At 38.8% G+C, this 15,864-nt stretch overlaps 1 protein-coding gene across 49 annotated transcripts in view; it reads left to right on the top strand.

Moving 5' to 3' along the window:
* Window positions 1-15,864, top strand: part of ABI3BP (ABI family member 3 binding protein) — a 512,999-nt gene that overhangs the window by 275,088 nt on the left and 222,047 nt on the right. For 30 of the 49 annotated variants that reach the window (XM_089652925.1, XM_089652933.1, XM_089652937.1 and 27 more), the window contains 3 exons: window positions 3,595-3,669; window positions 6,356-6,424; window positions 10,333-10,407. The exons of 7 other annotated variants lie outside the window; for them this stretch is intronic. In XM_089652925.1, coding sequence (XP_089509051.1) covers window positions 3,595-3,669; window positions 6,356-6,424; window positions 10,333-10,407 — 219 coding nt within the window. The remainder of the gene's footprint in view (window positions 1-3,594; window positions 3,670-6,355; window positions 6,425-10,332; window positions 10,408-15,864) is intronic. 12 more of the 49 variants (XM_089652935.1, XM_089652945.1, XM_089652946.1 and 9 more) reach the window with 5 other exon arrangements.

Here is a 15,864-nt window from a genome sequence, read left to right on the forward strand (position 1 = left end):
TTTAGAAGACAGAAGATGTAGGACTCTGTAGCTTGAAGTGCTTGCAGGTCCAAAACTCTGCTCTCTGAAGTTATCGAGGGACACTGCTTCTCGAGTGATGTCCTACTGAAGATGTCTTTCTATTGGTGCAACAGAGTCCTTTTCAAGGAAATCCAGTGCCAGAATAAAATCCCACAGGGGAAACGTTTTTCCTCAGGGCAAAGTCTCAGGACCAACCTCCTGTAACGGTCCCCTGGCAGATTACAATTCCCTGATGAAGCTGAAATGGCTGAAATTTGAGTCCTTACAAAAGTAGCCTGAACCCCAAATCAAGATCTGTGTGAGGAAATTATAGCAACTGGGCGACCACTGAATTGCTAGGATCAAAATGCTGCTCCAGACTTCGAAGTAAATGGCATTTGTTGGCATCCTTCCTGAAACCCTGCAGGATTTACCACTGAAAGAGGATGGTCTTTATCCTTCAATCCTTCCCTCTCAATTTCCAATCCATCCTTGTGACTGCAATGCATGTTTAGTGTGTTAGCATGTGACAGTGCCATCATCTGCAACAGAGAAGTGGCAATTTCTTCCTGGATAGGGTATCATTTTGCAGCTGCTTACTAATGAAAAATTTCATACCACTATTGCCACTTTTCTTGAAACAACCTCTTCATCCTTCCATTCATTGGGGGGAAAGGAAGGCTGTGCCTTGAAAACGTGAAGTATGTTCTGACTTTGAAAGGCAGTCACCCGGGACATCCTGGGCCTGCTACCCTAATGAATTACTGTACCCAAGAGACACTTGAACCCTGATTAGCCTCTTCAAGGAGGATGATTGACCTTCTTCTACCTCTGGTGAAGCCAGGTGCAAGGCAAATGTGAATGGCTTGGATAAAGGTTCCTCCATAGCCAGGAATAAAGATGGTTATGATGGGCTTGGGGCCTCCTTGGTAAGGAGGGCTAACTGTGGTGCCCTGTACTCCTGTGCAGGGCTGCATCCTTGACGTTGTGCCCAGAGTCTGCTGGCGTAAGTGGTTGGAGAACTCCAAAAGACTATGACTTAGTGGCTCCCAGCTTCCTTTGTCCTTAGAAAGGTTTAAGTGGCAATATCCTCAGACATGTTAGTCTGGTATTAGGTCCATGCCGCAGGCTCAGCATGTTTTACCCTTTGTCACTCTTAGAGCTCAGGGAAGCAGAGATGCCAACACTCACTGGGAAATTTATCTGCATCCTGGGTGAGACCTGCGGGGCTGGAAGAACCATGGCAATGCTATTTTAGCTTGACCTGAAGCAAGAGCGAGAGCAGGCTAGGTTGTACCAGAAGATGAAGCCACGCTCCTGGAAAGGCACTCTTTTTCCTCTTCTTACTTTCCACACTGATGGTCCCTACCTGAGCACATGGAGGTCTTAGTTATGTGGCAGAAGGCTCATGTTGGAGCAAGGATGTCAGCACTGCACAGAAAGTAAAATGAAACAGACCATAGACATGTGCCTGAATCTTCTCTCTCCCCCCCTCATTCATCTGTAGCATAAGCAAGAAAAAAACAGAAAATGTTTCCGGTGCAAACTCACCTTGCACATGCATGAGCCTGGACGTGCCTTAACAAACATGGTTGCCACAAGAGGCCCGCTTCACAGTGTATATGTGGATGCCATAGCCAGCCATGAGACTGAAATCAGCCACAAACCCTGGACCAGATCATGTACACACACTGGCCATAGGTGAAAGGAAAAACTGCCAAATGACAAAATCTAATGACAGTAGAGGCAAGGTAGGAAAACAAAAAGGATAGCACTAACCTGTGGGAGAAAAGAAAATCACAGCACTAACTCCAGCACCATGATCCTGCTCAGGTGTGCAGAGAAACACATGTAGCTTGGACTGCAGCAAACAAACACCAGCTCAGGTGCAGCACATGAGGTTCTGATATCTCTGGTTAGAGAACTCCTCACCCCAAAAGACCACCAGATGGGGCTCCCCACCTTGTTGGTGCATTTATAAACCTAAGATGCAAGACTGCGCCTAGGATAGGCTGAACTCAGACAGACTCCGACTCAGTCGGCAGGTAGGGACTTCTCACAACATCACGATCTTGCAGGTGTAGATCTTGAGGACAAAAAGGAGAATGGGGGAGGTTGCTCTCAGTCAGACTTTTATAGATATACTCAGGTCCTGTGGGTTTATATAGAGGCAGAGCTACATCACATGTATGCTACCATGTTGGCATTAGGAAAAAGGTTTGGCTGGAGTTGGGCATTACCATGTTGCAATAGCCCAACCATTGGTCAAAATCAACAGTAACATTGTATAAATGAGTAGACATTTTGCTCCGTTTTTTTATTAATGTACAAACATACTTCAATAACATCAACCTTCACAAAGCTTTATTATTTCAGGACTAGATCACAAAGGAATCCAACCAGATCCAGCCTTACTCTAACATGCCTCTAACAAGGCCAAAAAGGCCTTAATAGCAAATAATTTTTACATGTCGGCATTGTACTGATTTTTAATAGATCTAGGCAAAGGATCTATGCTGAGTTCTCAGGAATCAACATCTTTAAACATTGCTGAAACCCATTTGCTTTGGGTGTAAAAGCTCAAATTTTATGGAGTGTCTTAATGTCCTTTAATTGTGGAGATCTGGCATCTATAGCAAACAAAATTCCCAATAAAATATATATTGCTGCAATTTGCTTGCTATAACTGCACAAATATAGAGAAACACTTTGTGCAAAGATTTCTTAAATGTCACATATCCAACCACATTGTAAAAATCTGCCCAAGAATTCAATGTAACAAAAATATTACAGCATTCCAAGACAGCCACAATGAAACCAAGCTGTGATGACTTTATATTATCAATAATTCCTTTGTTTCAAATGAAAAAATGTTTCTTCTTAAAAAGGAAACACATCACTGTAAATTATATTTTCATGACTATAGTTTATTCATTTTTATTCTAATTGGCATTGGAAGTCCCAAACAAATGTGCTGGCTTACATCTACCCAGATTTATGCCTATTGATTTAAAATCCATAAACAGACTTTTAGTCTTTTAGCTTTTAATGTTGTAGCAATAGAGCAATGTAATATCTATATAAAGTTTGCTGTATGCATGGTCATGGTTCCTTATTAATACCATTATTTTTCTAAAGGGAATAGAGAATATTCACATTAAAAATTTATTGGACTTAGTAAATAAAATGAATCAAATAAAAATGGATCAAAAATCATGTTTATATCATTTCTCTTATACAGGGTTAGTTATTCAAATTTTCTGGCTTTCACTTTGCAAAGTGAATGCGCTTTAGTCCTTTAGTAAATCAACCTCAATGACAAGACATATACATTTGTCAAACTTTTCCCATGCTTTATCATCCTGTGTATACAACTTTAATGGAGAATTAAATTTTGTAGCTGTAGCTCTACCTCAAGGTGTTTGGTATTTATTAGGTCACCATCACTAAAATTGGTGAATTGCTTGTTTGCAAAGTGGCCTGCTTGCATACAATACAAACTCAATGTCTTTCACTCCATGCACAGTCATTTTCTAATATTACAGTACTGCGACTCGTATATCAACTAAGTCTCATTTTGTCCCCATCCCACAGTAACCCATCCTTACATTCAAGTAACTAATATACCAACTGAATCTTCTGTCATCGATGAACAGTCTTCTTCATTGGGTAATCATTTTAAGGTTTAATTTGTGCTAGGTAAATATTTCAGGAGTCCTAAATTCTGTGGTGAGTTACATATTGTCTTCATATGCAGGGTAGAAAGGAAAGTCTAAACTTCTGCATGTTAGTATCCTATTTTTGTTGTCAGTAGATCATTCACAAAAGGTGTCAGGCGAGATCTGCTATATCTAAATAGATGAGAAAAAATTAAATTGGATACAATGCCTTAGAAGATGTACACTGGGAATTGGCTTGTAGCGCAAGCAATATTTTTAGTTACTTTTTTTTTTAACTCACTTTAATCACATAGACGTAGGCATCTCTAAGGCCTTAAATAACCCAGGACAAATTGCTCATTATTTAGCTTCCAATAGCAAGTTTCCTAATAGAACGTCTGGATGTAGGAAGGGACCCAGGAACATAACTTGACACAGGGTAGACATTTTGATGGAGTATGGATGACATCTGTGCATTATTAATATAATTATTGTAGGGATGAGCAGAATCCTTCTTGTGCAAAGGAATAACATGCAGAGACTCAAAATTCTCCACTGCAGCCACAGAAAATGCACTTTTTTGTTCTAATGATGGGAACCTAATTTTAGGGCGATATAAATGCTTAGATTAGATATTTCAATTTCATCGACTTTCACTTTTACAATAGCTTAGACTGATAATGATAAAGAAAAGCAGATACTAACTTTAAAAAAAAGCAGTTTTTTTAAATTAAGCCAGAATGCACTCATACCAAAATTCAACTAGCTTTTATGTCCCTACATCCAAGTCTCTGATATGAGTGTCTGAAAGCAGCTCTCCACTTTGTGGGGCTAAGCCAATTGCTCTTTCTTCCACTTTATTAAAACAAAATCACCCAACAGCAGAACCAGCTTGCTTACTATCAAAATAACTCTTAGAATGATTAGGACTACTTAGATCATGCCAATATTTAATAATTAGGTAGTAATAGCTGTATCTATAATGCAGATATACCATAAAACGTTACTTGATTCATTTATTGCTTTAGATTAAAACATGTAACCGTTTCCTTATATCTGCCTAAATGATTGCTCTTAATTCTTGTACAAGAATCATATGGTATCCCATCTGAAATAGCAACAGAGGAATCTCTTCCTTCCTTGAATCCTCCAAATGATGACACAGAGCATGTTCTATAAGTACTGAACCATCTTAAAGTATAACTAAAGGCAAAACATTTTTCAGTTTTGGACAGAGTGGAGATGTTTTAGAAAACCAGTTAGGATTTTATTGCTATTTGTTGTCCCCGGAAAAGTAATAAAGAGGAAAGTTTCCAATGGGGACACTCGTTTGGTGACCTGGGGGTCCAAGGAATTCCCTTAATTTGCACTAATTTTCTCTTACTTCTTGTTTCGGCTATGGCACATAAATTGAAGGTAAATCTCCCCAATGGGACGCAGATGACAAAAAATATACTGAAAGGGGTTATAACCCTCCCTTACTCCTTATTTGCCTATAGTTCTACTTTAATATCTGTGTTCATGCCATGAATATTATAAGCTAATATATAGTATTACAGTTACAGGTTCTTCATTACAATAGATCCATTTTAATATAATTTTGTAACACATCTTTTTTATAGATAGAGTCGTGATATGGAATTATAATGTGCTATTTAATTGCCTTATCTGAGAGAAAACATTAGCATGCATATTTTTCCCATGACTGTGTTTATTGGAAATTTAGATTGCCAAAAAGGATTCATGGATCACTTCATCTGTGAAATATACTTTTTCCTTCATACTTTTTCAAGAGTTCTTCCTCATGTTCATTCTTATACAGTTTTCTTAAGTTAAGACAAATCAATGTATTACAGAAGATATATGCAGTTAACATACCCCCCAGTTTATTTATGATGATGGCACTCAGAATGTTGGCTTACTTCTTATGTAGAGGAAGTCATTATAAAGTGTGCACCAGTTTTATTATGGTTCTTGGTGAGCTACAGTCATAGTGATAAGTGTACGCATAATACTGACAGGATACTGATTCAGTGCAAATGTATAGGTATTATGAAGTGTACATGTGCTACTTTACTGTTTCAGCCCCGATATAGCTCAGGATAAATAGAGCTGTTCTGCTCCTGAGTGCCTTGTTTTTGTGCCAGACTAAAGTGATTTATACCAGTCCTTTTACTTTGCAATCAATTCTTGCTTATGACCATGTCATCTGTGTATGGCAGGCTGACCAGTTCCATGGATCAATGTTCTAGTTCAAGGGGAGAAATAACTGAATCATTTTTCCTTATATGAGCATTGGATGTGTCTTTGCCTCAAAGTTGCCTCAAATGACAATGGCTCTGTTTTATGAAAACTTATCAAACGAAACGTTTGGGTATTTCCCAACAGGAATCTGCCTTCTGCACTAAGAAAATAAAAACGAAAATATAATTGGCTGTAACAAGCATTCCTTTTCTTCTTTTAAATTTGTTTTACTATAGAACTTTAATCCTTACATCCTACAAAAGAATCCTTAAGAATGATACATTTGCTTTTTACAGTTGCTATGAAAATGATTCATAACGTTCATGTTCCAAAATGGTCATTTTATTTTTTTATTTTTCATCATAGTATTCTTTTTAATATTTTAGATTTATTGAAGCATAACTAATACAGTAAATCTGTCTATAAAATTATATTTATTCCCTTTGCTTCAGCTCCCATTAAAACAAAAGTATCTGAGTCTGAGGTACTTTCCAGCACAGAAGAACAGCATACTAAATTGGGTAATTATAGCTTTCTGCATCACAGCTATTATCCTTTCAGTCAAGCTTATTTTAGCAAAACTGGCCTGAAAACTTTGTAGGGGAATAAAACAGACGTAAACAAATTACAGTATCCTGTGTTCATTCAATATGATCCTAATTGAGAAGATCTAGTTTGCCCTGGAATGCTTTTAGTTTAGACCTATTTCTTGTATTGTTCTGGATGATCAAAAACACAAATGAAAATGTTATTTTTCTACATTAGCAAAGCTGAAAAGTAAAGTGTATGCCAGGCAAATGCAATTTTTTTAGTTTTAGATAGTGTTGAGAAGGATTAGAACCCCCATCTGGTTTTTGCTGTTGTAGCCTCAGTTAGAGATATTTCCACTAACTCCTTATCCTGGTGACAACAGTTTACCAGAAAGAAAGTGAGGGAAAATCTGTAAGAGGAACACAGACCAAAAAATATATATATTTTAGGGGTTCTAGCTGTTTTTATTTTTGCCTGCACTGTTGTTGCAGAGTTTCTTTTACTTCCTAACTGGTAAAACATTGGCAGCAGGACAGTAATGAGAAGAAATCTATCTAATGGAACCCCAGATAGCAGTAAAAACCCGACTGGGTTCTAATCCTTTACTATGCAATCTAAAACTGAGAAAAAGTTCAAAAGTTATACAGTTCACTCCTACATTGCATCTTCTTGTGTCACTTTTTTATAAATTGGAGGAAAAGCAGGTGAGATAATGGAAAAAACAATGTTATTTCCCTAATCTTTATAAATAGTCCACTTACAGTATAATTAAGATAAACATATGTATTGTATACAATACTGCAGTATGGCAGTTTTGTTTTTGCTCAACCTGCTTTTATTTAGATGTACCGTATTTGCCGGCGTATAAGACGACTTTTTGACCCTTGAAAATCTTCTCAAAAGTCGGGGGTCGTCTTATACGCCGGTACACATGTTAGGGGGGCTGCGGCATTAAGTACAGGGGTTTGCAGGGGCTGACGTCTCTTACCTGGATCCAGTCCCACGACGATCCGGTCCAGGAAGCGCGGCGTCTCCTTCAGTTCGGCCACTGGATGTTCGTGCGGCTGCGCGGCTCCGCCTCCTCACCGGTGATTGGCCGCCAGAACTGTAGCTCAGGAAAGGCACACAGGCGGCCAATCACCGGTGAGGGGGCGGAGCCGAGCGGCCCCGCGAAAATTGAGTGCCGGAGCAGCAGGTAAGTGCTCTGTGTAGAGGTGCTGCTGCAACCACATATGCTGGCTGCAGCAGCACCGTACTAGAACAGGGTCAGCAAGTGTCAGTGGGAGGAATAGTGCCCCATCATTGGTGTCACTGATACCAATGATGGGGCACTATTCCTCCCACTGACACCAACGATGGGGCACTATTCCTCCCACTGACACCAACGATGGGGCACTATTCCTCCCCCCCACTGACACCAACGATGGGGCACTATTCCCCCCCCACTGACACCAACGATGGGGCACTATTCCTCCCCCCACTGACACCAACGATGGGGCACTATTCCACCCCCCACTGACACCAATGATGGGGCACTATTCCACCCCCAACTGACACCAATGATGGGACACCATTCCTCCCACTGACACCAATGATGGGGCACTATTCCTGCCACTGATACCAATGATGGGGCACCTATTCCCCCCACTGATACCAATGATGGGGCACTATTCCTCCCACTGATGCCAATGATGGGGCACCATTCCTGCCACTGATACCAATGATGGGGCACCTATTCCCCCCACTGATACCAATGATGGGGCACTATTCCTCCCACTGATACCAATGATGGGGCACTATTCCTCCCACTGACATCAATGATGGGGCACTATTCCTCCCACTGACATCAATGGTGGGGCACTATTCCTCCCACTGGTGTGCATTGGAAGAGGGGTAGTCTTATACGGCGAGTATAGCCCAAACACTACATTTTAGCAGGAAAAGTAGGGGGGTCGTGTTATACGCCCAGTCGTCTTATACGCCGGCAAATACGGTAGGTCTTATTTATAAAGCGGTCTCTAGTCAGAGATGTAGAAACCTAGCTTTGTCATGTGAAAAAAATGGAACTATCAAAGATAGAGGTCTTTGATAAACAGGAGATAGTAACGTTTACTGAAGGATTTATAATTTTCATACTTGAAGAACTGAGTGCATTTGCAAATACTCAATCACATTTAGGGGATATTTCTAGCTTTTTATCTCCCCAAATGGGATCAGGTGTTTCAAGTGAAGATTGGTTCAAATTACCACCTTACTTACCAAGTGAAAATACACCTTTATCAAACCATCTTCGTATTTCTTAGATATTTGCAATGCTTGTAGAAAAAAACTAATTTTTACCGATTTGTGTATTTAGAAAGTGAAATAAATTTACATAGCAGTAAGTGGTTAAAGAGACATCTGGAGAGGTGAAGGCCAAGGGAGAGATGAAAGATCAATTGTTCTTACTCAGCCTGTAGAAAACAATGCAGTTGATTTACTAAACGATTAGTGACTGTTCTAAGGAAAGTGGATATTTACTTCAGCTTTCTCTTAGCTTCAAGAATAAAGTGAAGCTGTGCTGTCGTTGTACATCCAATCAAAATGGCATTGTAAGGGAAAGGATAAAAGAAAATTTTCCATGCATCTTGCTATGCAGTTGAAATGAAGCTTCACTTTATTCACTAAACTTAGCTGACACTCATTTTGAAGAGTGAATTCACTTCGCTAGGTGAACAGTGTCTACTCCTTTAGTAAATTAACCCTATGAAACAAAAGTTGTTACTGTATGAGAGTTTACCTGCTAGTCCATAAACCTTGTATTCACTTCATAGCAGGAGCGGACTGACCATTTGGAAATTTGGGCACTGCCCAAGGGGGCGGGGTCAGTAGGGGGCCCCATGAGATGCCCCTGGTACCTTTCATAGGCTTTTTTGGGTGTGGTTTGAGTGTGGGGCCCCATGATCCCCTATGGCCCAGGGGCCCCCTGAGTTTTCAGTCCGCCCCTGCTTCATAGTATTACTAATGCGTAGAAAATACACATTTTCCTTGCACATGAGAAGCTGTTTGAAGCAAACAGATTTACTGTACTAAGTGCAGTAATTACCTGAGCTGCCTGTCCTTAAAGTAGAACTGATTTTCTTTTTGGATAGAGTGAATGAGGATTATAACCCTTGTTAGGGTGTTTGCCATCTGTGTCCCATTTGGAGAGATTTTCCTTCAATTCCTCTCCCAAAGTCACAACAGAAGGTGAGCAGTAATCAAAGTGAGAGAAATGCCTGCTTATCACCAGGGTTACCAAAGTAGTGTCCTTATTAAAAGATTTCCACTCTGTTCTTGTTCTAGTGTCAGGTCAGAATTTAAGGTTGTCTTCCACTGTCAGTCTTGGTGATAACAGTCACCAGGATATATAAAGAGGGTGATTCTCCCAACCAGTGCACAGGCACCTATTAAATTATGCAGGAGCGGACTGATCATTTGGAAACTCGGGCACTGCCCGAGGGCCCGGGGTCAGTAGGAGGCCCCATGAGATGCCCCTGGTACATTTTTCATAGGCTTTTTTGAGTTTGGGCAAGGACACAGGGGCCCCATGATCCCCTATTTCTCGGGGGCCCCATGAGTTGTCAGTCCGCCCCTGAATTTATGTGTTCAAATACCTCTCCACTCTATCCAAATCTTAAAACAAAACTTTTGCATTTAGTTATCCTTTAAGGGCATACTGTACTTGATATAATGTAGATACAAAATGCTGCCTAAATTCAACTTTCATTACAATACAGATTCATTCAGGAGACATTTATTTTCTTTGGATGTAATACTGTGAAATTAAGGAAAAATAGTTTTTGGGATTTTTTTAATTCTCTCGACTCAAATCATCAAATTGCATTACATTAATAATTACCTGATAATTTCTCAACAGAGGTGACTATGGCACCAAATGAACAATTACCACAAAGTCCAATACCTGCACAGACCAGACCTACAGTTTACTTAGGTAATAGTGCAATATTCTGAATAGGGCTTTTTACAAGATTTACAATCACAGCTGCTACTCATATAGCTCTGACAATTATATTGTCTCATCTGTTAATGCCTATCCATTCCTGTTGCTTAGCCTTCCTTAACATATTATTACTTTGCTATATGGCAGTTCCCAACAACATATATTGAGTTTTTCTGGGGACAGGGCTTACCTATGATAATTAAGACTTTTCTTTGAATACACTATTAATAATAGAAGTTTCAACAGGTTTGAAATATTTTACCCAAGCTTTGTTGAACAAAATATTACATGTTCAGATACATAGAGAAAGCATATAGGATGTTACAGGAACAAATAATTAATCTAACATTAAAATGAACAGGAATTTATAGGGTCTTGGAGTCATAAAGCAATGGCCACTGGACTTGGGGCTTTTGGAGTTATAAGAACTATTAGACCCCTAAAAAAAAGTATAAATGCAAGATAAACATTCAGAACTATATATTCAAAGGGCTGTATTTTTCTACACTGAGTAATGCAAGTTGTAGGTGTAGAGTACAAAAAAGGATAGAGGTAGAAGGGCGTGAGGGTAGGAAGGAGTGTGGGCTGAAATGAGGTCAGGGGTAAAAAGGAAAGAAAGTAGCATAGCAGGTAAGAGGAAAGAAGAATAGGTAAAAGAAGAATTGGAAAAAAAGGTAGAAATAGGGGAGGAATAATTGAGATATAGGGTAAACAAAATAAGGAGCCAGCTTATATTATGAGCACTGATCACAAGCTCTTTGACTTCATAACATAAGAGTTTGTGACTTAAAGGTAGAGGTTATCAATCTAAAGTTGCCAAAATTGCTTGAATTGTCCCAGTCAGTAAGCTTTTCAAAGAATATAATCTGGGAAATTGTTTTTGAGTTCCTCAAGGATGATTTTCAAGCTTTATCTATTGTCTTTTTTGTTGTGGCAATGATGTGGGTCAAGAGTTTGAACTCCCCCCCCCCATACTGTAGTTTCCAGGTTCTTTACAAATGAGTGAACCCCATAACTTTTGAGGTAGTAGTCTGCCTATTACCTTGTATTTAATTTGGAACACATAGTGGTTGATTTACTAAAACTGGAGCACTCAGAATCTAGTGCAGCTGTGCATGGTAGTCAATTCTACTACTAAATTCAGCTTGTTCAATTAAGCTTTGACAATAAAACCTGGAAGCTGATTGGTGTCTATGCACAGCTGCAGCAAATTCTGTGTGCAACAATTTTAGTAAATCTCCCCTATAGTTCCAAAATATGAAAAACTTTGGGACACCATATATGGCATAAGGTGCAAATTGACAAGCATCCTCTAAAGTAGATCATAGGATATACGTGAACTACTTTAGATATTCTGGCTTTTACCAAATATCACTGTAGCAAGAGTTTATAGTTTTCTTCAAATGCCACAGGCAATGCTGACTTTTATAAAGTCTTTTTCTCAACTTGCACTCCATTAGTTCAATAATTAATTCTCCAATAACTCAGACAGCTTTTGGAGACTAGGGATTAGCACAGTGATTTTTACAAAATTGATATTGCTGCGAAACTATTGATTTTGTAGTTGGTAAAATTTTGCTGAACTGATTATATCACTGCTACTTTTCCAAGCAAATATCTGGGTTGGCAAAGGCACTTGGCACAAACAAAATGGATTTATATCTATTGTGGCTATTGATGAGTATAGATATACACTATATTGCCAAAAGTATTGGGACAACCCTCCAAATCATTGGATTCAGGTGTTCCAATCACCTCCATGGCCACAGGTTTAAAAAATCAAGAACCTAGGCATGCAGACTGCTTCTACGAACATTTGTGAAAGAATGGGTCGCTCTCAGGAGCTCAGTGAATTCAAGCGTGGTACCGTGATATATTGCCTCCTTTGCAATAAGTCCATATTTGAAATTTCCTTGCTACAAAATATTCCACGATCAACTGTTAGTGGTATTATAACAAAGTGATAGCAACTGGGAACAACAGCAACTCAAAGCACGAATTGGTAGATCGCATAAAATGACAGAGCGGGGTCAGCGCATGCTGAAGCACACACTGCGCAGAAGTCAACAGCTGTCTGCAGAGTCAATAGCTAAAGACCTCCAAACTTCATGTGGCCTTTGCACTTCACAACAACAGTGTGTAGAGAACTTCATGGAATGGGTTTCCATGGCCGTGCAGCTGCATCTAAGCCTTATATCACCAACTGCAATGAAAGGTGTCTGATGCAGTCGTGTAAAGCACACCACCACTAGACTATAGATCAGTGGAGACGTGTTCTATGGAGTGATGAATCATGCTTCTCTGTCTGGCAATCTGATGGACTTGTCTCAGTTTGGTGGTTGCCAGAAGAATGGTACTTGCCTGACTCCATTGTGCCAAGTGTAAAGTTTGGTGGAGGGGGGATTATGGTGTGGGGTTGTTTTTCAGGGGTTGTACTTGGCCCCTCAGTTCCAGTGAAGGGAACTCTTAAGGCATCAACATACCAAGACATTTTGGACAATTTAATGTCCCCAACTTTGTGGGAACAGTTTGGGGATGGCTTCCTGTTCCAACATGACTGTGCACCAGTGCACACAGCTAGGACCATAAAGATATGGATGAGTGAGTTTGTAGTGGAGGAACTTGACTGGTTTGCACAGAGTCCTGACCTCCACCCTACAGAACACATTTGGAATGAATTAGAGTGGAGACTGTGAGACCTTGTCTTACATCATTATTATTATTATACAGGATTTCTATAGCGCCAACAGTTTTCTCTGCGCTTTACAATATAACGGGAGACAATACAGCAACAATACAGTTCAATACAAGAGGGAAAGGAGGGCCCTGTTCCTTGGAGCTTACAATCTAGGAGAGTGCCTTACCTCACAAATGTGCTTCCAGAAAGATGGTCAAACATTCCCATAGACACACTCCTAAACCTTGTGGACAGCCTTCCCAGAAGAGTTGAAGCTGTTATAGCTGCAAAGGTTGGGCCATCTCAATACTGAACCCTACGGACTGAGACTGGGATGCCATGATAGTTCATGTGCGTGTAAAGGCAGGCGTCCCAATACTTTTGGTAATAATGTGTATATTTATTAGGAATATAGTTCATACTCTTTCAGCTAGATTGGACAATAGTCTCATATTCACACATGACTACTATCTAACTGCATAAGGGAGGAACAAGCAGGTTTCAGAAACCTTCCCTGATCATTATTTCCTACACACAGGTGACTTAATTTGGACTGCAGTAAAAAGTTTTCTTCATTCTAAAATGTTTGTCATACAGAATATCAGACTTCATGTAGCTTTTTGACTAATAAAAAAACATAATTTCAGATCTCAGGAAATATACAACATTATTCACTTTTACATCTGTTAATCTCTTAACCAAAGCTATTACAAATTTACTAACCCCAGATCAGAATGAAAAACTCAGTATGTAGATAACTCTGTGGATGTAGTTATCTGCCAGGAAGAGATCTATGTTTTAAAATAGACACGAGAGTCCCACATTATTTGGCAGAAACCCTTGGGTTAGTATTCCATCTTTCCTCAAGGAAAGACCAGACTGTTTCCACAGCCTCTATTTCTCATTATCTGCATATTTTAATTCAATAAACACATGCTTTCAGTCATTTCTCCTCCACATATCATGCCACAGAAACTGCCATATGATGTTACTTCTTTTTTCATAAAGTCATGTATAATTAGTATTTTGGAACATATGATTTTTTACTGCTTCCACTGGTTTAAAAAAAAGCATGTTTAAAAAATGGAATTTCATTGTATTATGTTTATATGATGTGGCAAGTTTGTGTAAACTAGCCATGATATTTTCCCACAAGTTTTTTTTCTTTAACAGTCCAAAGAAAATTAAACTTTCTGACTATAATTCCATCCAAGTCATTAGTCTCCCAGAAATATTCAATATTTCCTTATCAGAAGTGCATCCAGCAATAAAACATGCTGAACCAAAGTCATATGACATACTGAAAAGTTCTAGTAGCCAAACTGTTTTTAACTAAAACACAGTGGGGTTGTTATGTTCGTTATTTTACATATAGTTTACTATGCTGAGACTCTGTTTCTCTTAATACGTTTGAGGGATAATTAGCAGCACACTTTATTTATAGCTACGCTTCAGGACACCCTATGGAAAGCGCGTTAGACCTGTTTATTGCCACAATATTGTGAGAATATTGTTTCCACTTGAATACATTTGGATATGCTTCTGCTTTTCTATCTAGTTGTTCATTACCTTAGCTCAAAATTATTTTCAAATAATTAAAAATGTTCAGTTCACAAATAAATATATTATAAGTGTGCATTCCTTATTTTTTTGCACAAAATAGTCATTTAACAATTGAATACCTTTGTTTATCAAGAATCTGTGTTTTTCCATGAAATGTTTTATTTAATCTCAGATTATTCTGTTTACTGTTCTCTTTAATAGACACCTCAAAGAAACAATCAGTTATTTAGATGGCGAATTAACTTCTGTATATAAAAATCTTTGACCTGAAAACAATTTCACTCACACAAATTAGCAACTGAGGCACAATCATGAAAATTATGTATGCCTTTTATGTTGGCGAGTTGACCCCAATATCCCATTAGCGTAAAGAATAAAAAAAGGAAGGGAATACAAACGTATGAGAAATCATTTCAATTACTTTGAAATGCTTTTTTATAAGAAGAACATTAAGGAGAAACAAAGAATCACAATTAGAGGCCTATGATTACAATAATGTATAATTTGCCAAACTATTTAATTTGTACTGTCAGTGTGAAGTTTTAATTATTTTATTAACATTAAAACACCAAAAAGAATGAATATATGAAAACATACCAGGTGGTGTCACAGCAGTCCTCATGGACCAGGAAGTTTACCAGAGAGCACAAAGGAGGGACCAGCAGATGAATGAGCAGTATGTAAAAAACCAAAATGGAGAAAGAGAGGAAGAGAAAGCAGCACAGTCTAAGTGTTGTAAATAAATAAAAATCTATAAAATAAAGCGTATTGCACTCACATCTAATATAAATATAATGTCATATCTATAAAACCTCCAGCATCTATCCAGATGGTCAATGGTACAGCAACAAGCCCCACTAGGTGGGTGTAATGTCAGAAACTTGAAGCCAGGAAGTAAACCAGAGGAAACACCAGGAAGAGCCAGCATGAGTAACAGCAATGTGTATAGCTAAGATGGCAGCCACTGTGGACACCTAGAAAGTCACTGTGCACTATAATCCTTTTGTCTAGGTGTGCACTTTATATACCTGATAACAATAGGGTAGTGAGTGCAGTTTGTTTATTTCTTTTATTACCATTGCTTTAGAAAAATTCAAGATTAAATCTATCCAAAACTGATCACTGAGCTGTAAATTTACTAAAGTCAGTCACATGCGAAAATTCTTGAGCTCTACCTCTCCAACAAAAACCCCTCCTCAACTGTACTT

This window comes from Staurois parvus, unplaced genomic scaffold, assembly GCF_062004578.1.
Source record: "Staurois parvus isolate SC_StPar_1 unplaced genomic scaffold, SC_StPar_1.0 ptg000696l, whole genome shotgun sequence".
Lineage (NCBI taxonomy): Eukaryota > Metazoa > Chordata > Amphibia > Anura > Ranidae > Staurois > Staurois parvus.